The sequence below is a fragment of the Endocarpon pusillum genome (genome assembly GCF_000464535.1).
Source record: "Endocarpon pusillum Z07020 unplaced genomic scaffold scaffold4993, whole genome shotgun sequence".
In the NCBI taxonomy this organism is placed as follows: Eukaryota; Fungi; Ascomycota; class Eurotiomycetes; order Verrucariales; family Verrucariaceae; genus Endocarpon; species Endocarpon pusillum.
This window is the reverse complement of record NW_006916474.1, coordinates 70,522-98,154: the sequence shown is the minus strand read 5'-3', so window position 1 is coordinate 98,154 and position 27,633 is coordinate 70,522. Positions and strand designations below refer to the sequence as shown.

The window sequence follows — 27,633 nt, the reverse complement described above, 5'->3', positions numbered from 1 at the left end:
CACAGAGCGAAGTTGCAGTCTGTGGCTTCTGCTGGGCCAATATTTTTGTCTTCATGAATCTGTGATCTTTGCTTTGGTTGTTCACCAGGAACCATCTGGGACGTTGGTAAACGAAATCGCCATAGTAACAGAAGAGCGAGTCCTTCAGAGACAACCAGGACGGGCCTTATCCTCATGAGTGCTATCCCATGTCTAAGCAACATCTCCCATATCAACACCAACACATCCGTCCGTTAGGGCTGACATCTTTCTTCCCAGCCTGGGTTAAGCAGGTCTTGCATATCCCTTAAGACCCTGCTTTCCAGCTTCTCTCCTTCGACTTGACCTGGTTACCTTGACGGGTCTGCCTCAACTTTTTGGCTTGGCTGAACCCAAAGAATCTGCGTACACAACTGACAGCCCATTCAGCGGCTCGTATCGGGAGCCTGAGGACTGCCCAAGCGTACTGAGCTGGCACAACTACAAGAGCACATATCCAATTGAGGAGTATGAGCATGTAGTTTCTCGGTTGCTGCTCAGCATTTCTCTGAGCGGCAGCCGCAAGGACAACAACATCTTTCAGCTGGCATTCGAGGTCCTGCAAGCGTGCTTCGGTCTGCAGGGACGAGATTGTGGTGCGCTTTTCGTATCGTCTCACCGCTCGATTGAGAGCGTCAAGATCTGGCTGCAAGTACTTGCGAGTTTCTGAGACGGCTTGCGCAGCTGTCTTGGCTGCACAGACATCTGTTGCTACAGCCACGCTCTTGCTGGAGGTCTCAACAGTGTCGGCTATATGTGCTTCTAGTTCCTCAACACGACGTACGAGATCGATGACTTGTCCCGGATCATGCCGTTGCTCATCATCGGTCGGGCTGCCGCCTGACACCCTCTGAAGGAATAGCGTCCGTGCTTGGATCATCTTGACCAGGTGAGATACGGGACGGATCTCAGAAGCCAGCAGGAAGACGGTCAGGTTGTAATTCGACACAAGACCTTCTGATGGGCGGGAGAGTTGCCCTCGTATGGCATGGAGAAGCCATGCCCCAATAGCAGGGAAAAGGAAACATGACAAGAGTGCCAGCAATTCATGAATCCTCAGTTCCTTCTGTGCTGCTTCGATGCTGAACCTGCGCTGATACTGTTGGTCCCAATTGCTTTCTTGCGACGACTTGGGAGTGGGCTTGTCCTGCTGTGAGGCTGAGGCGTGGTCATGGTCCTCTTCATCACTTTTCTCTTCGGCAATGGTCTCGAAGGTAGAAAAGTCAACACGCTCCTCTGATTTTGTTGCTTGAGCAGATCGATACCAGTCCCTGAAGTCGGATTAATGGATGAGCCCGAGACTATGGGGTCTTCAGAAGATGGGCTCACCAAGGCAGCCTCACGGACCAGTTCAAGAAGATAGCTGCCAAAGCTAATAAGGTGATGTCGGTGACGACAGCACTACCGTCCTGGAAGAGAAGGCCCCCCACTGCTGGGAGCAATGCGAGTCCCAATGGAATCGAATGCCAATGAGAAGGTTCATTTACATGATCTAGCTGACCGCTGCCATTCACGCGAGGCAGAAGAAGGTCGTCGGTTGAGGAGCGAAGGGACTTTCGTGTTTCAGAGAGATTGTCTGAGAACATGGAGCTCCTTCTCCGATTGGAGAGCATATTGCCATCTGCAAAGGTAGCCGAGCGTGCCAAAGGTCGGTGGCGCGGGCGACTTGGGCTTGGACTACGATGACCCCCATCTGGAGCAGGAGAAGTCACTGTTACAATAGAGGGCTTCTCCATTGTCATGATAAGGTAGTTGGATGCACAATGATGTTCAATAGAAGAGGTGAAGGAGTGACACGAAGAAAAGGGTGAAGAACGCGTCAATGAATTGAACTTCGGTTGTGGAATACCTAAGCAAAGGCACTAGTCTTGTCGATACAATACTCGAGGATGAGCTGCAACGAGCCCAGAACCAACAGGCTATTGAAGAGCCGCAGATGAAGTTGGATCTGCAGCATTGTCAGGTATGGTTGGACAACTCAGGCAGAAACTAGGTCGGGGACCATTGTGAAGAATGTCGTGATGGTGTCGTGTGTCCCAAATGATCGGATGCGCTCCGGATGATGCGATGAGCACAGACCATGCCATGCCATTTCCTTGGTTTCGGCTTTCGGCAAAATTTTGAAGCCGGAGTGATGCGCCAACCTTAGCTCGCGTACTCTGTATTCTCGACATCGTATTGCTTGAAGTACACCTTGAATTCACTACAACACTGTGTGTAGTACTGACTGACCAGTACTTGCAGTAACATGGTACTTGACAGATCTATCGACAGCTATAGACCTTCGTCTGCACTCTATGTTCCTCATCGTAGTCTGGCATTGATGGGAGGTAGGACAAGCCACTTCGGCCGTGCTGCAGAGAGAGCCCAATACATTCCCATTGTGGTTGGGTAAGCCTTAACAGAATAATATTCATGCCTCTCATCAAATGAGCAACACTCGTTCAATCCGCATTGCACCTGACAACCAGCCGTGAAGGAAGCTTGTGCAATGATCAGTTAAACAGTCATCGCTTTGGACTTGGCCGCTCTATGCGTGCACGGGCAACAGGCCTATTCAGTACCTGATATGGTAACGCTCCTTTGGTTCATCCCAGCGAGCTGAACTTGGGCCTTCAATTGTCTCGAATATCTTTATACATCCTGATGGAGGCGTCGTTGCTGCGTAAACTATGGGGCATGGTGGCATTCTGTGATGATGAGGTTGCCACCCCGAAAGGTGCTGCTTGGGATTTGTTCCAGTCTCCTGGTTGAGTCGATCTCTCCTTATCTGCCTTCTTCTATTCCTTTTGATCATTTCTTCCGAATACTCTTCTTTACTTCCTCCTTTCCATTATGCAACTAAGTTGAAGGTACTGCTACTCCATTCCGCTTCAGGCTATCACTCTTCAAGCTACACAACAGAAACCTCCCTCAGAACGGTTGTAACGTCCCTTACCTGACAATCAGTACCCATTCGAAGCCTCTGCACGTCCAAGTAGACCATTGCAACAGTTGACCTACCTCCTCCGAAGCCGAGAGATGGAACAAGTCACTTCCCAAGACTCCTCAGCACCAAGGTCTCTAGCATCAATACTTCTTCCCACACTAGCAGGACTCTCCGTAGTGCTGTGTCTTCCTCCTCTCGTCACGCATCTGGAATCACGTAATGTGGCTGCTGCCGTTCTTGTCTTCTGGATCACGTTGGTCAATCTTTTCAACTTTATCAATCCGTTGATATGGCCTACAGACGAGCTCGACACCCGGTGGAGTGGCGCAGGCCTCTGCGATGTTGAAGTCAAGCTAAATCTTGCCTCTAGCAACGCTATTCCGGGAGCTTTGATCTGCATCTTTCGACAACTCGCTGTGATATTGGACATTGACAACACAACACTCGTTCCAAGTCGTGGTCAACGTCGTCGACGTCTCGCCTTCGAGGTGATTTTCTGCATCATACTCCCGATGTACATGGTGGTCGCGCACTTCATTGTGCAGCCATTTCGCTACTATCTTTTTGCTATTAGTGGATGTGTGCCATCCTTCAACAGCAGCTGGCTGGGCATCCTCTTAATGTTCATACCACCTCTACTACTCTGTGCTGTTGCGGCCGGCTATTGTGGTTTGGTTGTCGTTCGGCTGCTGAAATATCGTCAACAATTTTCTACCATCCTAGCTTCCTCGCACTCCAAGCTGAACAAGACTAGGTTCTTGAGGCTCTTCATACTCTCTACGACACTCATTGTGATTTTTTTGCCAGTTGCAATCTACGTCTTCACACGAAATCTTGGCTACCCAAGAACGACATTTTCATGGTCAAGTGTCCATGGTCCAGAATGGTCAAAACTTGTCGTCCGGGTTCCCACTCAAGGCGCTGTGAATTTCGACCGCTGGCTTAATGTTGGCATAGGATACATGACATTTCTGTTCTTTGGATTCGGGAGTGATGCCACAACAATGTATCGGTCCTGGTTGTTGAAGCTCGGGTTGGGTCGTCTCTTCCCGAAGCTCGACCTCGGACACTTGAATTCGAGCAATCCCGGAAGATCGGCGAGGACATCAAGTGCCACCAAGATTGGTTCTATCAGTAGTCGTGTCAAACTCATCTTCCATCGAAAGCAATCGACCAAGACCATTTCTACCCTGTGAGCTTAGAACCTCATCGTCATCTCAGCCGCGACATATGTGCTGACTATGGATACAGACATACCCGCACAGATTCAGCGGTGACGTGCGTGGCTCATCCTTCTCATGTTGATACATCGCAGTCAAATGAACAAATAGTGGATGGCCGTCTTAGACTTGAATAATTCTGGTCATTCAAACACATCCCAATGGATGAGGATGCAGCACCACAGTAAATTCGCCAAGGATGAATTCTGCAACTCGGCGAGGACCACACAGCAAATTTTAGAGCATGGACAATCATATTTGTCCTTTCGAATACTACGGCAGCAACCGGGGTGGCGATACATTTGCTGGAGTGGAAGTGAATTGACCAGGACAAGTCTAGCTGTGGTATAACATCCCTCAATCTGGTGCAAGATCTTGGTTGGGCCACAGTCTGGTATTGTGGCACTCCGGTAACATATTAGCCAATTATAGAGTGTTATTGACATGGCAACTGTTTGGTCTCCCGTACAGCTAGTGCAATGATTATAAAGGAGTAGAACGAAGAGTGGTGAAATTTCTAGTCATCATCCGAACAAATTCATAGCCCATTGGCGATGCCACTTGGCTATGATCAGCCTGCTGCATTGTTTGCATCACATCAGAGATTACATACGCACTCGAAGACGGAATGACGGTAAGAAGACCGACCCTGAAGCTTACTCAGCTTGTCCAGCTGCTTCACTTGCTACAGGCGATGGCCTCTTTAGGATCTCCACTTTCGTCTGCACCAAACTTAACTGACTCTGCTTTCGGCCCTCACTGTCCTCGTAGCTCCTCATAGTTGCATCACCTTCCAGGTAAACCAGCGTTCTGGAAAACTCGTTAGACTTGGATGTCTCCTTAGGCTTCCGGTATTCCTCCACAGGTATTCACGTACCCTTTAGATAATCCCATGATTTTCTCCCTTATCGGACTCTGCTTCTCTGCAAAACTCGCGACGCGAAACCAGGATGTCTGTCTGTTCTCTCTTGGTCCATATGAGGTACCCACAACGTACTTGATGACTTCGTTGCCGCTGCTGGTGGTGGTTATCTCAGGGTCGGTGCCTAGGCGCCCAACAAGGGTGAGACGCGCCAGTTGCGATGGTCGAGCTGTGCTGAATGCCCGGGTGCCGATACTGGAGGAGGCACATACGCGGCTGCAGGCTGCGCTTCGAAAAGGTGAGAGTATGAATGACATCTTGGAGGAGGCGTATTTGGTTGCGACAAAGCTTTGCGGGTGTCGCTCGAGTTATAGAAAGGGTTTACAACCAGCTACAGACGATTGGAGGGCTCCGTTGTAGGTTTGGACCTCGTAATTGAATCGAATAATGATGCAACTGAAACTGAAATCCAATGACTGCTCGGGTTGCAGATTGTTCAACGCTCCACGCGGTTTCTCAGCGCGATTAGGGGTTCACGATTAACACTAATTCGGACTAACACTTTAACTAGCGTCTGTGCTTAATTCCAATACTAACCGTGCACTTTCAGTTGCACTAAGCTTTGCAGCTTAGTGCACCGCAGCGCAACGAAAAATCGCAGCGCAACGATAAATTTGTTCAATTATTCGTACGCCCACACAAAACGCGCTCTTATTCAACGAAAAATGGCCGAATCCTATCAAGAAATTGAGGATAGAATTGATGATGCTATTTACGCGTTAAACGAAGCCGAATACCCCAATATCTCGCAAATAGCGCGCCAATTCGACGTTCCTCCTCAACGACTTCGAAGAAGGTTCAAGGGCGTTCAAAATAAGATATAATGCGGGGGGAATAATAAGAAGCTCAATGAGGACCAAGAGCTTGCTCTTTGTCACTATCTTGATCAATTAGACGAATCAGGAGTGAGTACACGCCCTCAAATGCTTCAAAGCGCTGCGAATTCTATCCTTGAACGTGCCCACAGCAATTCTACCACTGCCCCCCCTATAGTCAGCAAAGATTGGTCTCGACGCTTTCTACAACGCCATCCGAAGTACGTTATGAAGAAGAGAAAGCCTCTCTCTATTCAACGAAAGCTTACGCACGATCAAGAGGAGATACAAGCTCATTTTGAGCGATTTCGTGAGACCAAGACGAAATACGGTATTCTTGAAGAGGATATCTATAATATGGATGAAACAGGCTTTCGAATAGGCGTTAGTCGAGCACACAAAGTTGTTGTACGAAAAGCGCTAATGGATTTGTTCTGCCACCAATTCTTGTAGTGGCGCTCCAAACCCTCTCAGAGGCCACATTTGTTGACGAATTGCCTTCGAATTATCTTATTGCGTGCAGCGAAACTGGATATTCGAATACTGATATTCATAATAAGTGAATTCGTTATTTTGATAAATCTACAAAAGCTATTTCAAAGGGTGCATATCGATTACTAATTTCGGACAGATTCAACACCCATTTTGAATTCAAATTTATACAATATTATTGGGATAATGCTATTATTCCCTTCTGCCTTCCTCCTCATTCTACACATCTTCTACAGCCACTTAACCACTCAATGTAGTATGCTTTCAAACCCTTAAGCATTATCATACAGAGGCTATTGACCGTGCCGTACGACTTAGCGATTGCTCATTTTCAAGAGCAGCCTTTTTGGCTAATATCTACGAAATTCGTACGCAAACTTTCAAAAATTCTACAATTTTGAGTGCTTTTCGAGAGACTGGCCTTATACCCTATAACCCAAACGTTGTTATTGCCAAATTATCTCTACTACTGGCCTTTAATTCTGAAAATAGCTCTAATGAGTTAGATTTATTAGATATCTTAAAAACGCCCAAAAAGGTCTACGAAATTGCTTAATTCGCAGAGATTATTCAAAGGGATATTAAGTTTGATTCAGAGAGCGAATTACTTGTGCACAAATTCATCAAGGGTGCTATGGCGCGCGTACAATCAGGGGCCCAAGCAGAGGCGGATTTGGAGCACACTCAATTGGCCGAAGCAGCACGCGCTGCGCGTGCGAAAGCCACGCGCCGTACCGTACAAAAAGGGGGCATTATTACTGTTGAGAGGGCCAAGGAGCGAATTCGATTACGTACACGAAGGGAGCAAGAGAGTTGGGAGAAGAAGGAGTACTCTCGGCGTCAATGCCCTAAACGGGAAAGACCCAAATTCGTACGCTTCTATAGGGCTATTTCTGCGCATGCCCGTCTTCGTATCAGTGCTATGGACTATGAGGACCAATTGGAGTATCAAATTAGCGATGAGGGGGGGCAATAGCTATAGAAATAGAAAAAATTTATCGTTGCGCTGCGATTTTTCGTTGCGCTGCGGTGCACTAAGCTGCAAAGCTTAGTGCAACTGAAAGTGCACGGTTAACAGTTTTGATGCTCAACCCACGACATAACAATGGATATTCTGGACCAGATAGTGGAGACGGACAGCTGCAAAGCTGTACTAGTATTACTCCTGCAAGTTTATGTTTCCTTCAATCTACTTCAGATTATCATGCAAAGGCCCCAGCCTGTAGCCGCCAACACTCTTGAGAAGTATCCCCATTTTGTCGTCAGCATCCTATTTAATCCTTTTCATCCTTCTCACCAACCATGCTGAAAGAGCTCTCGGCTGCTTCAATGCTAAGGCGCACATCCAGTGGTGAGAATTGTGCAATAGTACTTGTTGAGTGTGACAGTCTTGGCCTGTGGCATTCTTTGCTTGGAACGAACAATGAGGGGCCATTTGACATGACAACACCTGTCAGGGCTCTGTTTGCTCGCAAAATTTTCATTCTTCACATTGATGGCTTCGAACAAAGACGCTTTCAACCGAGCTTCAACCTTTGATGCCTTGTGCGGTTCCTTTGAGAGTTTCATCACACTCTTTGTTGTGCTCTACGATATACTTACCCTCATCTGCATGATATCCGTGCCAACTCACAACGAAACATACTACTACAACCAAAACATTTTGCCTCGAGGAAAAAATCTCTTTCATTATGTCTATTCCACCCGCATTCATCATAGGAATCGCTGCGGTCGCTCTGATTTTTGTTACTACCGGCATTGCCTGTATCTACGGCAGAAAGGTGAAAGGAAGGCAAGTCACACGTCAAAAGGACACTGAGAAGGGTATTAATGTTGCAGCACCTACGTTGCGGGCTCCCCCACCTGCAAAACATCCAAAGAACCCACGTGTTGTAATGGCCACCCGAGCTGATGGATTCACGAGAACAGGGCGGCTTCCAATCACTGGTGCTTGGATATGAGCAACACCTCAACTTGTCCAATATATCATTTATTTATACGCAGGCAGGTAGCAATATCATCTGAAATATCAAGACTTTCGTTTTTGCTGGATTACACTATTTCTTCTCAAACATTGTTATGGTGAAGCATTTTACTTCCTTTAAGTGCATTGACAAACCCCAACGCACAAGCTCCAAAGTTTGGGCTTTGCAACAAGATTTGGGCCACTGTGTCAGTCCCCACAAATCTTTGCGAGCCTAGCCAACACGTTCTGCTTGCGTGAGGTGCGAATCCTTAAACTACTTTCCTTACACCAAGCTCAAACGTGGGTCATGGTTGGCATACAGCAGGTCTTCCAGTGCTGACGCAAGCACATCCTCCGCTACTCGCCAGCAGCACATCATGCATGTCTAAGATGCAATATGCATCCTAGCCAGCACCGAGCCCCAATGCTTCAGATAGCATATTATTTGGCGCTTGCCGGCCCGTCAAAGGCAACAAAGCCATTGAACGCCTTTTTGTTCATTCTTTGCTTGTGCCACCTGCATTTTCATGTGTTAGCACAATGGGATCGTCGACTTTGTCCTTATTGTCCCTGCTGAAAACATTTAAAACAAGCTCGTCGCTCTTCGCCGGCAATTGTCTCTTGTTCGCAAGATCTGCTTATCCCTTAAAAAAGTCTTCAGCAACACCACTCCGGTGGCAGAACCGACAGATAACCACTCCAGCTAAGATCGCCGAAAGGGTAGATTTCAATGTCGTTCAAGTGGTCGTGGTTGGTGGTGACGCTGGTCGTCATCTTTGCCTTGGTAGTGGGTGGCTTTGCAGTTTGGTTCGTGGCCTGGCTGGTAAGACATCTGACTACTCAACTGCGACAACGACATGGTTCCCCCGAAAGAAGTATCCAAGATCCAGAGGGTTTTGACTCTCCGGCGAGGGAATGGGTTCATCCATACATTCAGGAGATGCGAGACAACCCATACGTTTATTACCATCCAGATCTTTACCGCCCTCCTTCGCCAGCTCCTTCATCGCCTAGGCCGTTCAACATTGGAACACCCTCTAATTGGCCTCCACCTCTGCCTCCAGGGGACGGCAACAAGACCAGACGGCCCACAAGCGGCTCTTCTGATTATGCTCGCTCTTGGGTTACTGTTTCTAATCATTCGTTCACTAGCCAACTGACTTTGGAGACAGGTGCTTCTCGTGACTCACTTGCCCTGGAGACCCCTATTTCTCATGTCCTGCTGGGAATGAATACTGAGAGCCCATCACGCCGAGCATCCGAAACGATTCCATGCGATCATTCTCGTCGGGGTTCATGGCCACTTCAAACCTCCTTGCTGCGCGCCCAAACTGGCCGCAACTCCTCCCCTGAGGACACAACAGCCTCGGTTCGATGGCCGTTTTTGGGGAAAGTGCGAAGTGATCTGTTCAGTGCAAGTTCTCTGCTGAGCTCGGAGTCTGGCGACAGTCCGCTTTGGGATGACTGGACCGACAAGAGACGATCCAAGGCTGCGTCAGAATTGGAGCCGAAAACGCCTGGATTTGCCGGTATGTGGCAGACCCGGGGCCACGGGCACCGTTGCCGTGCGACTGGTACGACGGCCACGAAGCAATGGCATCGTCCATGCACCTAAAACCCTCCTCCGCAAAGCTTTTTGACCTTTTTCCTCCCATACGGGGCTATTCGACTCAAGTGATTCCTCGTTACTCGATTCGCTAGGTAGCCAGGCCGAAGAGGGCAAAGCAAAGCTCGCACAAGGATGTTGAAAGGGCAAGTCTACTCTATTCTCTACGATTGATTGAGCTGTGTTAGTATGTTATGCTACTACTGATTGATGGTCTCCAAAATAAAGTTAAATTGATTGCTCTTATTATACTTCTTTTGTTCAAGATGTAGGACATTACAATTAGACGTTGATGGTCTCAACTGTACGTTCCTGATTAGGGACAGGCGCTTGAACGTTGGGGAAAGAAAAAGAAGCATCGAGTCACTTGTTTAATGAAGGCTGGTGAGGTCAAGATGTAATTCAACGTTAGTCCCGACTCTAGAACGACACGATTGGATTTTCAGGCGGTAGAGCCAAGCTTCGCACTCTTACGGAGTACAGAGTAAGTAGATATAAAGGCGCCCCCCCCGGAGACTACCATTCTAACCACATGGACTTCCCGGTGCCAGGCTCGCCGTCGGTAAGTGCGTTTATGGGTAAAGCGCCACATGCAAGTCCAGGTGTGTTTGGATGAAAGATCTTTATCTCTATTAACGATGCTGAGGCATAGGCGAGAAGAATAGACAACAGGAAGGAGCCTACCGAATAAACTTTGATCTGCATAGACAGACTCCATAGATTTTGCACTACTACGGTTACAGGCCCAATTTTTGTAACCCTCCCCTACTGAAAACATTAGTATCCGTACGAAACGGACAATGTAGGATTGAGTATAGCCGTCCGCCAAATGGCTTCAATGGGACTAGTCCCTGAAATCAAGTTTCTACATTTCATTAGCATCTGTAACTGCTTGACATCTTGTCTGCATCTACTGAAGCAGCTTTCTAAGGTAGTCAGAAGATATAACATCCTATGAAGCAATAACAGCCCCTTATAGCTCGTCCTATCATCAGGCTCATTAGTATCTATATAGAACTGGTAGAATGCGTACGGAGTAGAATGGTCAGAATTTGCAGGATGAGCAAAATTCGTGCAAAATTCATGCAAAATAGCGACAGGGATGCTGACAGGGTTGATATGTAAAAAACACGTTTGTAAGATATTTTGACAAGAGGGGGATACAAAAATTAGGCCTGTAGCGGCAGTAGACAACATTTCAACTAAACCGAGCTACCAGAATTCCCATCTTGAGCGACACGTGATCAGATCACCCAGAAAAACTCGCACCAGAAATTCCACCCTTGCAAAAGTACCAGCTCCGCAGACGACGCAGAAGCAATCTTTTGGAACTGAAAGCTCTCATGGTTGATTCCATACCAAACGTTGGTGAAATTTGTACCAGTACCTGCCATTCGTTGCAAGAACAGGCGGAAGAACATACGAAGACATATTGTACTCGCAAATGGCAAAAAAGAATCCCTAATACAAGATATCCATAGTATCAGAAAATGCTTATAGAAGCTCGATTAGGCAAGGAGAAGCTGGTTTTACGCAATTTGATTCGTTGGACTACTTCAGAACATGCTGAAATGGTCTAAGCAGAGCAGGCAAGCTACTACAAGGAAGACGACCGGCCAGACTTGGCCAAAGCACTCAACGACCAACAAGGAACAAATTATCGTGGCCAAAAATAGCAAAAGCAAGCGCGTAAAAGCGAGCCACAAGCATCGTAGGCAGACGCGGTCAACATACCGGTCCTCACTCTGAAGGGTGCAAATATGTCCTTGTGAATATACAGCACACGGCGCCAATTGTATGGGCAAGAAGTGGCCGCAGGAAGCTTGTGTCTGGTACGTCATGCACATCTTGAGGTTTGACCTGGTTGTGAGGGTCTGTCAGTATGAACGGGTATTTCAGAGGTAGTGGAATTTGCTTGACGTATATTTGTCAGAACTGGAGAATCAATTGTTTCTCTTGCACAACAACGGCATACAACCACAGATCCTACAAAGGAAACGATACAAAGAGGATGTCATTCTGTTTATTTTGCCACATCTTTCAATGCCTAGAACGATCTCCATTGAGTTACAGACAATGGCATTGACCCTACCACCGAGCATGCAACTGATGTACGCTTGTTGCTTCGAGGTAACATCAAATTTACAGTATCAAGCATTAGGAAAGGTACTCTGCCATGGACAGACTATGGAGTAATGTTTCGCCTCGCGTCACGGAAACTTATGAAATTCGAGGTCTAATCTTCACAACAGTCTCTTTCGATACACTACCTCAAACTGCCACCGGTGCGCGCGCAAGCAATCTAAGCAAACTTGATGTAGCAAATTAGCAACACCAGAAAGGCATTGGCCTCCAAAACAACACTACCAAGTGCAAACATCGAAGCGACCTCAGGACAAGCAAGGAGGGTAGCAGCTCCGAACAAGATCTCGCGGACGATCACATATCGGATGAGCCAGAGTAATAACCCCAGCAACCAACAGAAAGGGCAGACACTTTCCGACTCCTCCAACATCAACTCGACACGCTTACAAATGTCGCCCGAGATGCAATCAGCACAACGGCGTCGTGCGGTGGGTATGGTATGGCCACAGACACCTTCAACTTGGTAAATGATGCACATCTTGGATGGTTTGTGTTTGTTAGGTTGGTATTTGAGGATCGAGTTGATGACAAATCATCTCGACGGGACTGACCTCCTTTTCTACTCCCTCTGCTACGAAACAAAGGAGAAAGGAGACTGAAGGCGACAATGGACATTGTGCACCAAGACGTGAAAAGATACTATTATAGGACATAGAATGTGTCGGACAAAGCAGCAAAAGGAGAAAAATTTCCTTTCTTTTGAACAAGGTATCGTTCTTTGACCCACTAACAATATTATCGCTTTCTTTCTCTGAACATATTCACCCCAGATCAGGCACCACATGTATAAAACGATTTCAACAATTCCTCCTACCTACTCCCATCCTCCCACTCACCCAGACCTACAGCTTTTGAGAACCACATCACCAGAAATTAACACCCACACCATACAACCAAAGCTCACCCAACCCCCTGCCGCCTCAGTTCAAAAGATCTCCAAAGTCCAGCAAAAAAACCATGGCCATCCAACAATCCTCCTTCATCGGCGGCATCGCCGTCGGCGTCTTCGGCACCCTCTTCATCCTCCTCTGCTACTACCTCATGATGCGCTTCGTGCGAAGACCGAAAGTCGATCGTACCCGTGATCTCGAGATGGGTCGCGCTGCCGCTGCCCAGCTGCAGGCGCAGCAGATGTATCCAGCTCCAGTGCATCCGGCGCATTTCCGTCCTTAGGTTTGATGGGGGGGAAAGGGAAGGGATGTGAGGTGAGGTAGGTATGGTGAGGTGAGGGGAGATGTGTTGATAGAAGTACGATGAGGTAGGTTGCCTTCATCTTGGATGAGGGCATGACGCGGGCCAGCTGGTCCTGGCTCCGCAGAACTATAATTGAGATTCTTTTTTTCACATCGTCCTTGAACCTTTGCTATCTTTTCTTCTCTATGCATCTATGTAAGTCCTTTTCTTTTCTTGGATCGTGGATTATCGGCCACCAGTAGTGATGGGAATATGCAGCATCCAAATCACAGTAATCACTTGTTCCAAGCATTGCTGAAAGCTGTGAGCTTAAGCGATATAGATTTTTGGGAGTATAGATCAACCAGCGGTACTCCGTACTGTGTCTTCTTAACAAGATTTTGCACCTGGTTTGCTGCGCTAATGCCCCGTATGTGCGCCTATGTGACTCCTCCACATTTACAAGCGATGTGCCATTCAGCCATTCATCCTTCCAACGAATATCCCAGATCCTCTCCATTACCCATCTCGACCAATCTCATCCGCATCCCCTCTGCCCGGGCCCGACACTTGCCCTGCAGCTCATTGAATGGAGCGTCTTCCCTATCCACCCAGTCCCTCAGACCATGCTGCAGCACGTTCTTCGCCCTCTCCTCGCTATGATCATATAAACCCACGCTCCCATGCAGCGTCATCCTTCCCACCTCCCCCTTCTCCAGATCCACTCCTTTGTACACTCCCCTATGCAAAATATTACTATCATAGAACACCGCATCCCCAGCCCTCATCTTCACGACCTTCATATCCTTCAACTCCGGCGCATACGGATCGGCATTCCTCTCCTCCTCGGTCCTCACCCTCCTATGACTCGCCGGCACAACAATCAAGCTCTCATCGTCAAACAACGCGATATTATACTGCGCATGAGCCTGTCGGCCTCCGGGACTCTTCTCGTCCAATTGCCTCTTTTCTTCTTCTGCATCCACCTCCCAGCGGATATCATCTCGATGCCACCTCAATTCGAAGTCTCTGTTCCCACTGGGCGAGACCAGCAGGTTTAACAACTCCATCACGATCTTGTCTTCGCTCCTGGGATCGTAGAGATTGAGACCCAGCAACTCTTTCACCACGCCGATGATCGCATTCCCGAAGTACAGTTTGGCGAACTCCTTGCGCCCTGGCATGTCAGGGTGCAGGAGGTGCTGGATGCCCCAGATGCCGCCATCAGAGTCGGGAGGTGGAGTCGATGACCAGGGGGGAAATTGCTTGGGCACGGTGCGGATATACGGCCATTTGCCTGAGCGGGCCAGGGTGACTATGTGCGTTGCGGCTTTGCGCAGGGAGAAGATCTGGACTGGGTCCAGGAGCGAAGGGATGTGGATGTAGCCGTCCCTTTTAAGGGAATTGAGGAGATGGGTTGGGCAGGTGGAACAGGCTGGCTTGGAGGCGGTTTGGGTTGGGGTTGGGGTTGGAGTTGATGTGTTGGAGGAGTGGCAGGAGGAGAGGATGGTGGGGACAAGTGGTGGTTGAGACTGGGACTGGGATTGGGGAGTTGAAGTAGTGGTGACGGTGCTGCTTGCTGAGGCCATGTTGAACGAGTAGGTGCTTTGCGGTCAGGCAGAAAAAGAAAGGTAAGGGAGAGAGAGAGGAAAGAAGATGGGTAAGCCAACAGCGAGAAGTGCAAAAAAGCCGTTTTAAAAATGGGGGGGCAACAAGTGAAAGGCCCCCCTCACCCAAGCACCCCCACAGCGATCCTACCCGTACTACGTAAATTTGTGAACTAAATGAAGTTACAGGCCAATTGGATAAATTCCTGCTGAGGAGCGGCCCCGTAACTTTAATCAAGATTTTCAGATGTCATGCAGGGTCCGCTTATGTAAATATCAGAGTTTGTGGGATCGGCAGAACTCATATCCAACCCTTTACTTGCGTGCTCCCAGCCCTTCACAATCAAAGCTCACAGTCAGGGCAAATGTGTAATGGCCTCCTACGATCCGCTCTTGTTCCTGTCCCGACTTCTGCTGCACCAAACATCGACTTCCCCAGCTCCAGCATGCAGCAAGAATCTGTGAAAACAGGTGCGCAGCGAATGTGTATCTTCACTCGAGCTGGATATGCTATCATCATTACCATGGCTCTAACCATCTACATGAGAATGCCAAGCTTTCAGCATGTCTCTATTCTGCACGAAATCCGTTCATAGAGTCTCACAATTTATGAGTACATTCTAATACAGTAAGGAGAGGAGGAGAACAAAGAAACAATTCCCAGCACTGGTTCTGGCGGTACGTGTGCAGTGACTGTGACAGACTGAGCACAGTTATCGGGACCAGCCTCTCTTATGCCAGCAGTCATCTCTCTCAATGAGCAGAGACACGAAGCGTCTTATCCAATGTCTCTCTTTCCCTCTGCCTTGCGGTTTATCAGTGGATCAGTCATTTCCCATCTACACATTGGACACGGCATTGTCTACACGCTTCCCAACTAAAACAAAGATACGTGACCGGCGATCGAGGTATGACCTTTTTCAAGCCTTCAGTTTACGAAAATCTTGATTAGTCTCTCTGTGGGATGGGTGCGCATGCAGAAATCTATGGATCAGAGTCCGCTTAGCGTCCAGAGCAGGCTTTCATGCTGCCTGCGGAAACTGTTGCTGGCAAATATCTTTGTGTCTGGTTTCTTTGTTCTGCCCCCTTACCATTATGAGTTTTGGACAGTGGTGTCAGAGCTTTCTCGACCCACTATGATAATCCTTTGTGCCTTTGTCCCATGAAGCTGCTCGTACCAGGACTTGTACACTTTTCTCGCATTGTAGAGGCGCTTTCACTTCTGCACTTCGAAGCTGGCGTCGAATTTGACCTCCTTGCTACAACGAGCGATTTTCCCTGTTTCTCGCACCAAAGACTCCCTGTGCTTTGCTATACATTCATCCACTCTCAGTCCATATCTGTAAGTACATTTTGCACGGCTCTACAGCATGAAGTATACAGACCAGTCCTCCGCTTCCCTTCCCACCACATCAAGCTCAAAGCTGGCCCAACATGCCCAACCTGCCCTCACCATCGTTCCTCCTACCCCCTCAAAACTGCGCTTCCAACCCAACCAAACAGCATCCACGGCCTCCCCACCCCATCCCATCTCCGCCTCCTTCTTCAGCCCCATTGATCCATACCTCCCAAGCCGACAGTCCACTTTGCACCTAACACCACAATATGTCTTTCCGTCCCACCTCAACTATCTCCCCCGCAACCTCGAAATTCCTTACGCATTTAACCACCATATCCTCTCCTTCTACTGGTCCCGCGCCGACGCCCTTGCGGACGTCAAATACAACATCTGGGCCCGACCACCATGTCTTAATTGTGTGATTGCGTGCGGAGGAGATGAAGATGGGGATCTAGCAAGACGATGTAACCTGGGAGTTAAGATGGATGAGAGTTTCGGGAAGGCGAGGACTTGTGGACGGTGTCTCAGGAACGGCGAGGGGGGGAGGTGTGTGGAGATGATTGAGGTGAGGAGGGATGGGAGCGTATCAGCTCAGAATGGCGATCTCAGCACCAAGGAGTTAGGGGGTTGTATGTGGAGTGAGAGGGAGAGGAGGTTGCGGAGGAATGGGGTCGTGGAGTGGAGGGCCGTTAACCTGCATGTAGGGGAAGTGGAGGGCAAAGAAGAGGTAGTGAGGGCGTGGGCGAGTTTGAGGGATGGTGGTCCTTTGTTTGCGGGTAGGCAGAATTGGGCGTTGCCGAGGAGGACAGAGTTGACGCATCGGCCGAGTGAGGTGGTGAGAGTGAGAAGGGAGATGAATCGGGATATAGAAAGCGCTGAGGGATATGGGACCGCGAAGACGAGCTATTGGATATTCAGACTTCGGACTCGGAGTCGTCGACGCCGGAAGGACAGAAGATCGCGGACGACAAGCACTTTGAAGCAACAAGAGCAACCATCGAACACATGTTCGACCGTATCCCTGTACTGGAGATCTACATCGCAGAGCAGAAAAGATTCTGGCACGACCGCATCTGTGCCGAGAGCGTGCATTTATATGACAAAGAACTGACGCAGAATGGTGTGCAAGCCGCGGTGGAGATTGAGAAAGAGTGGGAGAAAGCCAAGAGTCTTGTCATTTTGGAGGTAGAAGATCTATTGGATCATGTCTTGAGGGGGAGGGCCGAATGTGTTGACGAGACGGAGATTCTTGCTTGGGTAGAGAAGGTGTCGGCAGACACAAGAGAATGGCTGGATCGCTTGGTGCCGAGGATTTGGGATAGGTTAGCTACTCATATGAGTGAGAGATGATTGGATATACAATCGACAGGTCCGTGTTAGGTAAGAACGTTTGTAGACGAAGTTGGAAATGGAGATTTTCTTGGTGAATGTATGGAATGAGAAATCGTGGAGAAGGAATAAATCACAGATATATGATCTCAAAACATCGAGTCCTTATGAGCCAGATATGGATAAGGCAGCTCAGAAGTCTGCCATCATTTCCAAGCCTGAGGGAGAAAGGGAGCCTTCAAGCTCTTGTCTTCAGAAAGGAACAGAGATATGCTGCAGACTTGATCCAGACATGACAAGTCCGTGTCGCATCTCTCTCGACCGAACAATTAAGAGTTCTCACAACGGATCAGATGTTGATCATTGGGAGCGCGATGTTGGCCATTCAGCAAGGCAGCACTGAGCAGCACATTGCAATTGACTTCAGGCTTCCGATCCCTGCAGAAGCCAACGCAATGCTTTGGGGAATGGTCGGTATGAGTGTGGTGACGGCCCGGAGGCCCGCCACGGGCATGCGGCAATCAACAAGTGACTTTCTGTATACTAGAACAGCTTCGGCTTCCTAGGGGTCCCAAGAGATAGTGAATCGCCACCTAAGATAGATCAAGCCTCACATTGAGTCTTTCAGAGATAAATACCGTCAAGAGATCCTAATTCTGATAGGAGGTTGAAAAGCGAGAGAGTGCAGCCATCACTCTTTTGTGGTTGACAAGCTCCAGGATGACTGCTTCCATGGATACAATAAGCGACTCGTCCACTTCAACAAAGGGGCATCATCTCAAAATTGGTCATGGTCTTTGTCTCAATGTCAGCGGTTGAGATAATTCCCAAGCAGCAGGTTAGTGGCTTCAATACGTCACTTCAACAAGCAGAGGGAGTTGGAGATGCGAATTTGACAGTTCGAACCGCGATGCTAGTATGTGATTTGGCAGCATAGTCCTTCATTGGACGGGTTCCTTTACAACCAGACACAGCGCAGCTTGTTCTCTCAAAGCTGGATCCATTTTGAAAAGATTAGGCGAGCGCGGAGCCTTTTTGGCATGGAATGATTGGTGGCCCTTTGAACGTTGACCAGCCTTGAATTGTGCCTGCATGATGTTGGTTCTGCAGTATCTTGGCCGGACTGTTCTTGCCTACCAAGTTATCTATCGCTCGATACGTGCCTGTGGTTTGATTGAATGAATAGCATCTTGACAACACTAAATTTCTCTTGGTCTGTAGAACCACGTGGACCTCGTGCTGAAACGATTGGGCCTGGGCTAGCTTCCGAAGTTGGTATGCACTCACGGCGCGCCAATGTGACAGAATATGCAGTGTATGGACTCTGTCGATAGCATTGGAGTACGACATAAACGTAAGTTGGTTGTTCCACGAATGATGACAAGATTAAACAAGATAACAAGTCTTTTTTATCACATGCTACTGCCGTTGTGACCGGTGAGGAAAGGCAACGAGTTGATGGGAAGGGGGCGCAGTCGCAGGGAACAGCCTTGTAAATAAGCCCAATAGAGACGGCTGTCCACACGAAGTCCAAGCCTAAGTTGTGTGAGCTGGTGATTATCTGAAGAAAGTGTGAGGCAAACTCTAGTAGGCAGGGATCAGCTAAAGACCGGTCCGGGATAGCTGCATGTAGAAGGGATATTGAGAGGAACATGTTGTGATATCGGGACGGTCTGTCGAACGAGCCCTCAACAGAACGCTCGAGCCCACAAGTTGACATGACAAAGCTTGAGATGCAGGATCTCATCCTATTGATTACTACGTAGTAGGTGGGTTTGAGTCTAACTGACGATTTGAGCCAGAGATGCGAGATTTGTCACTTCGTGTTACCTAACTTGGTTCATACAAAGCGGTCAGTTGGAGACGTTTCTGGACTGTCCATTCCTCTTCCCTCCATTTCTCAGTAACTACAAAATGATTCACCACAGCAACAGGAAATTTGGGAAATGTAAACGTCAATGACATGAGTATTAATTCGCACCCTATATGCAGCTGGACGAGTAGCTGTAGCAGATCTTGCGCGACCACCAGCGAGTGCGGTGTGAACAAGGGAACGAGGGAACGAGGAACGAGGGGGGCATCCCGGAATCAGAGGTAGCAAATCATTATAAAAATGATGACATTCGATCGCCCCTTTGACCACAGGACAAGCTCAATTTAGATTGACCTGCAGGCTGCATGTGCCAGCTACTACCAGAGGAAAGCTGCCTGGTCCCCTGCCTCCTCTTTGCCAGCTCAAGCTTTGGAATAATTTGTCCGTTGAAGTCGAGATTTTTCAAGCCCAGGAGCAGGGCAACACGCCCACGCCCACGCCGCCGCTGCTGGTCTCGGTTCTCCCACTCCAGACTCGCTGGCTTTTTTGCGGCCAGTGGTAGCAAAGAATATAATAACTACTATTTACACCTCCATTTTGCCCTCTCCAGTCCTTAGATCCTCAGGCGCACCATCCAAGCTCGTCTACCAGCGCTCTCCTCCTTTGCTATTCCATCGTCACAAGCTCACACCTTCTCCCTCCATTCTTACGCAGACCTTTCATTAACACCCGCTCCTAGCTTGCGGTTTTTTCACAAGCAAATTTGCCAAGTAATCAATTGGTAATCTGTCGTGGAATCTGCTCGGTCACGCTTTTCTCCTTTACACAGCCACCTCTTCCATCCCTAAAACCCTCCCCGCATCATTACCTGTGTCACCCTCACATTCGATCTCGAAACAATATCATCTTGCCACTCATTTCATCTCTGATCGCATTCGAAATCTCCAAGGCTATTTAGACTTTGTTAGCGGTGCACAGCTGTTCGATCGCCTCTATACAGCCAGGAAGAAGAGGCACCTATCGTTTTCGCCGCGGCTTCCGGGCTAAGGGCGCCCTCCCTCCCTCCCACTCCCATTCGTGTCACTGCACATGAATCCACAATCGCCTGCCGTATCACCTGCTCCATCGACCACATCTACCGCTAACCAGTCAGATCGAAATGGAGACCAGATAACACTTCCGGTGGAGGCGACGGCCAACCTATCGCTTAACGGGAAGGCTGTCCCTCCTAAAAGGCCTACCATGACGGCTCGCATCTCCCGCATGTTCTCTCAAGCTCCTAAGGCCAAGGATCAAGATGACCCCAGATCACGGAGCCCAGATCAGAATGTCGACACTCCTGGCACAGTCAAGGCGCCGCCTAAACTTGCTACACCTACTCAGCAGCCATCATACGACCAGAAGGAATCAAAAGATGCAAAAGACCGCAAATTCAGCATGTTGAGCACTAGCAAGGACAAAGTCAACGACATCACGGGAAACAACCCAGCCAACAATCAATACAAGCGATTCGAGATGAACGAGGATGGCACGCATACACATTATCTCAAGTCTGTAAAGCGACAGGAAAAGTTGTCTGACATGCTCAGCAGCATGCTTGGCGGTGGTAAGAGAAAAGAAGCAGACGGCGGAGACAATCATCAGCAACTCTCCTTGATGTCCTCGTGGGTTGATCAGCTCAAGTTAGAACGCGAAAGTCTTGCTAGCGACAAGAAAGGTGGGCCCAATGCCGCTGCCGGGCTCGTCGAGAAATATGGCAAATGTCAAGAAATCGTCGGTCGGGGTGCATTCGGCATCGTCAGGATATCGCATAAACCCGATCCCAAGGACGCAAGGGCTGAACTGCTCTATGCTGTCAAGGAATTTCGAAAGCGGCCGCAGGAGACCCCGAAGAAATATCAGAAGCGCCTGACATCGGAATTCTGTATATCATCGTCATTGCGACACCCAAATATAATCCATACGCTCGATCTTCTACAAGATGCCAAAGGGGACTATTGCGAAGTGATGGAGTACTGTGCTGGGGGCGATCTTTATACTCTGGTACTTGCTGCCGGCACCTTGCAGGTTCCAGAAGCCGACTGCTTCTTCAAACAACTGATGCGCGGCGTCGAATATATGCACGAAATGGGTGTTGCTCACCGCGATCTCAAACCTGAGAATCTTCTGCTCACCACCCACGGGTCCCTCAAGATCACCGACTTTGGCAACGGTGAATGCTTCCGTATGGCGTGGGAGAAAGAGGCTCACATGACGGCCGGATTATGTGGCAGCGCTCCATACATTGCTCCTGAAGAGTACGGTGGAGGCGAATTCGATCCGCGAGCCGTCGACGTCTGGGCCTGCGGTGTCATCTACATGGCAATGCGTACAGGTCGCCATCTTTGGAGAGTTGCACGGAAAGAAGAAGACGAATTCTATCAGCGATATTTGGAAGGTAGAAGGGACGAAGACGGTTATGCTCCGATAGAGACATTGCATAGGGTAGGTCAATGTTCCCAAGCCTCTCCCAAACTATTACTAAATCAAGTACTACAGGCTCGCTGTCGAAATGTAATATACTCCATCCTTGATCCTAACCCTGGTCGTCGCATTACAGCTTCCCAAGTTCTCAAGTCGGAATGGGGTCGTGAGATCAAGGTCTGTAAAGCGGGAACTGAGGGATTCTAGTCACAACTTAGGTTTAGAGGCAGGCGGAGAGGAAGTCTGACAACGGTAGAAAGGATGAGTGTCTCCCGGGCCCTTTCTAGATGCATCATTGAAATTCAGCATTTTGGACATTAGCGTTTACTTGGTATTATTTGGTAAAAGGAATCACGAAGGTAGACAGAAGATGTCTTGTCTTGCATATGTACAAATGTGGCGTATACACATCTAGGGCTTCTTACCTATATTGTGTCCAAGTCCTAGGCTAGTTCTGTTGTGTCTAGAAGCTATGTAATGAACCAAACACTGCGATGCTGGGGCAATGCGCTTCTCTGCATGACGCGGTCTGAGGCTTGGAACTGACCAATCTTTCAAATGACCGAATCTCCTGCAGGGCTTCAATCTAAGGTCCAACGGAGTTGCCAAGTTGAACCCCGATCCAGCTGCCATATCCAACAACAGATAATACAGTGCTCCTTCTGTTGTTTGGTTTTGTTAGAAGTCTTCACATATCTTGAGTCCGTTAAGTATTCACATTGATTAGCTGGCTTGCATAAAAGCGCGACTATGTCGTGGGCAGGTATGGAGAATTCCCAAGCGCAAGCACTTACGGACAGGCAACAACCATTCACTGACACGCCAGTGCAGGTTTTAAGAAGAATGTCAATCGGGCAACGACCCAGGTGATGATGAAGACTGGTACGATCTTACTCCCGTCCCACCAATAGGCAACCACTTTATCACTATGGCGGAACAAGGCACTGACTCAGTGGACATTCCAGGGCATGTTGAGAGGACCAATGACCGCGACTACGAAGTGGAAGAAAGGTCTATAAAAGTGCTTAAAGTGGAGTTGAACATGGGCTGAGATTAGAAACAGGCGATATCGAACAATGGAGTCAGCTGCAAACAGGCTTCAGAAAGAAGCGAAGGGCTATCTGGATTCCTTGAGAGGTACAACGAGCGAACAGCAAAGACATAAGCAGCTCTGAAGGTACTGACGCTGCGATAGCCATGACTGCGTCCCAAATGCGAATCGCAGAAACAATCGATGCTTTCTACGGTGATGCTGGGACGAAAGATGGGGTCAGCAGATCGTACAAGCAAGCGGTAGAAGATCTGGATGCCGAAACGATCAAAGCACTTGACGGGCCCTACAGGTGAACTCCCGCCAGTTGAAAGCCCATTTCGAGCTCAGGCTGATTTTTCTCCACTGCAGGACCACTGTCCTTGAACCTATCTCTCGATTCTGCGCCTACTTCCCAGACATCAACGAATGCATCAAGAAACGAAACCACAAACTTCTCGACTACGATTCGATGCGCTCAAAGGTCAAGAGACTGGTTGATAAGCCTGACAAGGATGTCACCAAGCTGCCTCGCGCGGAGAAAGAAGCCGAAATGGCAAAACAAGCCTACGAACAACTAAATGAACAACTCTTTACAGAACTACCCCAACTTATCGACCTACGAGTGCCATATCTCGATCCCAGTTTCGAAGCACTAGTCAAGATCCAGCTGAGATTCTGTGCGGAGGCATATTCAAGGATGGCTCAAGTACAGCAGTATCTGGACGCCGATACAAGGGATCAATACGCTAGAGGAGATCTGGACAACAGAGTCGAGCAAGTCCTGCAGGAGATCAGGGATTTGACGATTGCAGGGTCCGTCTAGATACAACCTTGTCGATGTAACATTATGAGGGATGGATTGGGCAAGGACATTGAGCGTCGGGCGTTTTCTAACTTTTGCATGTACAGGATATCGATTCCTGTTTACATAGCACTCATGACCTCCAGACGAAGGCTAAGATATGGTAGTCATTCTACTGACGTGGACTAGGACATTCAACTGGGGCACTGCCTTCAAGTTCATGCTCTAAGTTTCAGTGAGTCAACTGCACTTGTAAGGACTCCCTGTATCCGTCCTGCTTACCAGAACCACTGGTAATGTGCAAAAGATTGTTCCTTAAACAAACTGACCTCTGGCCAACCATCATAACACATTTCTCCCAGCCAGATCCGCCAAGCTAATCAGAGGGCATGAAATTGTAGGACAGGTTCAACTAGCGCCTTTTCATCGCCATTATGCAACAATTTAAGAAATCTTCCGTCTTCATAGTATCTATCCACCCTTGTTTCAACAGCTTTCCGGGCGTACGCTTTAAACTTCTAAGACACTCTTAGTAGCGCCCTGAGCCTGGGCCAATGCAATTTAAAGTCTTCAGGAGCAGGAAATGAATCTGAGGAGGCTCAGCGCTATCATGTTTTTTTTTTCAAAAGTACGGATAGCCTCAACCACCTGGGCCAGGTAGGTCAAATACGATTGGCTTTGTTCGATTACAGGCAGCAGGGCCAATGACGCCGAGGCAAGAGTACGACCCCTTGTCTAGTCTAGCCTAAGAGTTATTGTGTGGCAACAGTTCTGATGGCCGTGTGATTGTGCTGGAAGGCGGTGGACGTTATAACAACAGCCAGTCTGCAAGTTTTTCAGATTCTGCCTAGCTAGATCTAGCGGAACACAGTGGGCACAGCTTACAAAAGAGCAATCATGGGGTCTCTACGTTTGAACTCTGTCCAATCAGCACCTCTTTGTTCGCGACTTGACATCCAGACACCCAATGTGGGCTAAGGCTCCAAGATGTATTCGTGTTACACAGGCTCGATGCAGCATTGCTGGCTGCCGACCTTATAACACAAGCTGAACATAGTTCAAGTTTTGTGCTGAGGCACTCCCAGCTCTATACCATGAACAATCACATCTGTCAGTATGCTTGGATGGATGGAGACATGATCAAACTGCGCGGTATCTGTACCTGTTTCGTGGCATCCCCTAGTGTGGCCAGCCTTGATCACCTCTGGGGCCTCTGGAGAGCCTGGCTAGCTCGAGGCAACAAAGCTGATCTGATGTCCTTCTGGTGCATGAACACCAATAACTATTGCTGCTTCAACACAGACGACAACTCTTGGATCTGTACATTAGGAGCGGCCTTCACTGTAAGAAAGGATCCTTTTAGGTCCGATGTGGCGGGAACCAAGTCCACGGGTGAAGTTGTTACAGCAGTGGAGTTTTCGAACTCTGACGAATTCGACCTGCAATATCATGGAATGATGTTCGTTCAAGCTACACATTCATTATGTGTCTTGTCCTCGTCAAATCTGCCGTTGTCAAAAGCTCCTTTCTTTTGACTAACGTTAGAGTACCAGTAGACGTCCAAGAATGTAGGTTTGATGTTGGTTCAAGATTAAATAAAGCAATTCTATTGGTCAGGCCACTGAGCTTGGCCAAATGGGTATCCTGCTGTCACGTGGCAGCTCAGCTTGGGCGTTTAGATTATTTGCTGTTGATATTTAATAGGATCAATCGGGTTTTGCTCGTACTACGGAATTTGCAAGCCTGAGGTCATTTCTATTTAAACAAAGCCCCAGTCAACGGACAGAGTGTCGTCATTGGTTTCAGATCCTTACATCGTCAAACCCGTCCCTTCCACGAGAATTACGATGAGCCTACAGAACTGTTTGCATGGATGTTGGTACACCTAAAATCCTCTGCCTCAGCACCCTGTTCATGCCACGATACAAATTACTGACCAGCTACAATGGAAAAGTTTCAACCTTTCAACTTCTTCCTGCGTTGAGAAATTCGGATGCAAAGGCTCTAGCTTTGTATTTCTGCCGCGCGGAATACATTATACAGCTGTCTTGTTCTTGTTGGCCACCTGTGGCGAAGCAGCCGATCTCAGCTTGGCATTATGGCGTAGACCACTGCAGTTCAGACATGTTGCAGGCCTTAACATGGATATAGGCGGGCCTATCACGCAGGTGACCATGCAAAGGATTGTTCATCTGAAGTTGAGCGAGGCTATGACAGGTTGTGTCCAGTGTGTTGGTATTACCCCAATTTCTAGTGCCAGTTTATCCAATCCTCACGATACTGTGGTCTTATAATGCACTTCTTGTCCATCAGCTCCTTTGTATTTCATTTCCCTCTCTTATCGACCGTTGTCTACTAAACCATGCAAATTGTTATTTCGATACAAACACGTTAATACCATATTCTCTTCCTCTATCCCTACAACCCCAAAAGGAGCCTTCGAAAAGTCCTACCTTACTGGCGTTTTAGGGATCGAACGCCCACAGCAATGCAGTCAATACCCATATTGCTCAAGGTTATCCGAGGCCAGCACCCACGGGGTGTTGTTGAATTCTCCCAATCCCGCGTAATCCTCTATTCCTTTACCTTCATCACATCTCTCCTATCCACCCTCTTCTTCATCGCCACCACAACCCATCACGCCAATACCGTGGCCAACAACCCGGGATATCGAAATATTAGTTTCGACCCTGACCCCCACAATTACCTAGCGATAAGCGTCGTCCCCCTACTCTGGAGCGCCGTCTGGTCATTCATCGTGCTCCGCAGCCTCCTCAACGCAATCAATCACTCCTCCTCCATCTCCTCCTCCATCTCCTCCTCCATCTCCTTGTCTGCAACCCCAACCACATCAGCCCCTACCGACAGCGAAGCTCTTACCAACTCCGCAGCCGAAGCGGCCAAATCTGGTAATCCAAACCCCGCCAAGCCTCCCAGACACCAATCCCGCCAGGGCTGCTGCTGCACCTGTTCCCCCTGGCTCCTCCCAACGACGGGCCCGCACCCAGTCCTAATCCTATGCATCGAGATCTTCCTCTGGTCCGGCCTCGTTATAATTGTCACCCTTTTCGGTATCCTCCCCTCCCACATTGCCGCCGAAACCATCTTCCTTGACTTCAGTCATGATTGTCCCGCTTACTTGGACTCTCCGCCCAGAACCCCGCGGCGGATGGACTTTTATTGTTTGGATACTTACAAGCAGGTCGTGGGATTGGAGGTGGTGGCGTTGGTGGTATGGGGGCTGTGTACGACGGGGCATTTGGTGGCGTTGGTGATTGCCTGTGTGGTGGTGGATCGATGGAGGGGGAAGACGGGGCGGAAGAGGGGATGGAGAGGAGAGAGGAGGATGCAGAGGGGAAGCGGTGGTGTGCATGCTGTAGATGCACAGGAGGCTTGGATTGAGATGAACAGGGGCAGGGACACGGAGTGATTACGAATTGAGGGATGTGACTGACGTAGGGGATGGGGACGGGGACGGAGCTGATTGTTATTTTGCCTCCCTCTGCTGGTGACGCTGCTGCAGCGGGTCAGAAATCCGAGGCCATCCACTACATGCTGGACGTGCGATGGTAGTATATCTAATATCTAATACCTAATCTCCGATATATGCACAACCTGGTTCCTCCAGCCAGCCAAACTCAACACTCTTTCTGTCTGTCTGTCTGTCTTCTGGTGCACCAGGTCTTCATTTGTTCCTATGGTTGCTCGGAAGGAGCGGGCGTCGGCTGTACCTGGGGTCCTGAGACTAACTAGTTAGGGGAGAAAAGGAAAGTTGTGAGAGGGAGCGAAACGGCGTGGGAAAAAACCGCCTGTTTCCCTTTTTCTTTTCCAATATCGATGAGATGTAGCATGGATGAGTTTTCTATAAACTCTGCCTCGCTGACGTAGTACGTCAAAAGTCCAAATGCCTCCTGTGGCCAGGAGTAGTATATACACAAATTTCCTCTTACTCTACCATCCC

At 48.7% G+C, this 27,633-nt stretch overlaps 10 protein-coding genes across 10 annotated transcripts; 7 read left to right on the top strand and 3 right to left on the bottom strand.

Moving 5' to 3' along the window:
• Positions 1 to 286: 286 nt before the first annotated feature.
• EPUS_00271 (uncharacterized protein) lies at positions 287 to 1,754 on the bottom strand (the record flags this gene model as incomplete). The annotated part of the gene is made up of 2 exons (XM_007805928.1): positions 287 to 1,289; positions 1,348 to 1,754. 2 exons carry the CDS (start codon positions 1,752 to 1,754, stop codon positions 287 to 289), a joined length of 1,410 nt encoding a protein of 469 aa, XP_007804119.1.
• A 1,285-nt stretch (positions 1,755 to 3,039) lies between these two features.
• EPUS_00270 (uncharacterized protein) lies at positions 3,040 to 4,304 on the top strand (the record flags this gene model as incomplete). The annotated part of the gene is made up of 2 exons (XM_007805927.1): positions 3,040 to 4,139; positions 4,199 to 4,304. The coding sequence occupies 2 exons, from the start codon at positions 3,040 to 3,042 to the stop codon at positions 4,302 to 4,304; spliced, it is 1,206 nt and encodes a 401-aa protein (XP_007804118.1).
• Positions 4,305 to 4,823: 519 nt separating this feature from the next.
• On the bottom strand, positions 4,824 to 5,346 carry EPUS_00269 (uncharacterized protein; the record flags this gene model as incomplete). The annotated part of the gene is made up of 2 exons (XM_007805926.1): positions 4,824 to 4,977; positions 5,045 to 5,346. The coding sequence occupies 2 exons, from the start codon at positions 5,344 to 5,346 to the stop codon at positions 4,824 to 4,826; spliced, it is 456 nt and encodes a 151-aa protein (XP_007804117.1).
• A 3,746-nt stretch (positions 5,347 to 9,092) lies between these two features.
• On the top strand, positions 9,093 to 10,688 carry EPUS_00268 (uncharacterized protein; the record flags this gene model as incomplete). Its single annotated transcript, XM_007805925.1, has 2 exons — positions 9,093 to 9,891; positions 10,621 to 10,688. 2 exons carry the CDS (start codon positions 9,093 to 9,095, stop codon positions 10,686 to 10,688), a joined length of 867 nt encoding a protein of 288 aa, XP_007804116.1.
• A 2,382-nt stretch (positions 10,689 to 13,070) lies between these two features.
• EPUS_00267 (uncharacterized protein) lies at positions 13,071 to 13,286 on the top strand (the record flags this gene model as incomplete). Its single annotated transcript, XM_007805924.1, has 1 exon — positions 13,071 to 13,286. The coding sequence occupies one exon, from the start codon at positions 13,071 to 13,073 to the stop codon at positions 13,284 to 13,286; it is 216 nt and encodes a 71-aa protein (XP_007804115.1).
• Positions 13,287 to 13,771: 485 nt separating this feature from the next.
• EPUS_00266 (uncharacterized protein) lies at positions 13,772 to 14,875 on the bottom strand (the record flags this gene model as incomplete). The annotated part of the gene is made up of 1 exon (XM_007805923.1): positions 13,772 to 14,875. One exon carries the CDS (start codon positions 14,873 to 14,875, stop codon positions 13,772 to 13,774), a length of 1,104 nt encoding a protein of 367 aa, XP_007804114.1.
• A 1,388-nt stretch (positions 14,876 to 16,263) lies between these two features.
• EPUS_00265 (uncharacterized protein) lies at positions 16,264 to 17,582 on the top strand (the record flags this gene model as incomplete). The annotated part of the gene is made up of 3 exons (XM_007805922.1): positions 16,264 to 16,861; positions 16,937 to 17,067; positions 17,151 to 17,582. 3 exons carry the CDS (start codon positions 16,264 to 16,266, stop codon positions 17,580 to 17,582), a joined length of 1,161 nt encoding a protein of 386 aa, XP_007804113.1.
• Positions 17,583 to 20,463: 2,881 nt separating this feature from the next.
• On the top strand, positions 20,464 to 22,124 carry EPUS_00264 (uncharacterized protein; the record flags this gene model as incomplete). Its single annotated transcript, XM_007805921.1, has 3 exons — positions 20,464 to 21,858; positions 21,913 to 22,014; positions 22,068 to 22,124. The coding sequence occupies 3 exons, from the start codon at positions 20,464 to 20,466 to the stop codon at positions 22,122 to 22,124; spliced, it is 1,554 nt and encodes a 517-aa protein (XP_007804112.1).
• Positions 22,125 to 22,765: 641 nt separating this feature from the next.
• On the top strand, positions 22,766 to 23,901 carry EPUS_00263 (uncharacterized protein; the record flags this gene model as incomplete). The annotated part of the gene is made up of 5 exons (XM_007805920.1): positions 22,766 to 22,848; positions 22,901 to 22,974; positions 23,033 to 23,180; positions 23,240 to 23,683; positions 23,862 to 23,901. 5 exons carry the CDS (start codon positions 22,766 to 22,768, stop codon positions 23,899 to 23,901), a joined length of 789 nt encoding a protein of 262 aa, XP_007804111.1.
• Positions 23,902 to 26,160: 2,259 nt separating this feature from the next.
• EPUS_00262 (uncharacterized protein) lies at positions 26,161 to 27,245 on the top strand (the record flags this gene model as incomplete). Its single annotated transcript, XM_007805919.1, has 2 exons — positions 26,161 to 26,904; positions 27,132 to 27,245. The coding sequence occupies 2 exons, from the start codon at positions 26,161 to 26,163 to the stop codon at positions 27,243 to 27,245; spliced, it is 858 nt and encodes a 285-aa protein (XP_007804110.1).
• Between the last annotated feature and the right edge of the window lie 388 nt (positions 27,246 to 27,633).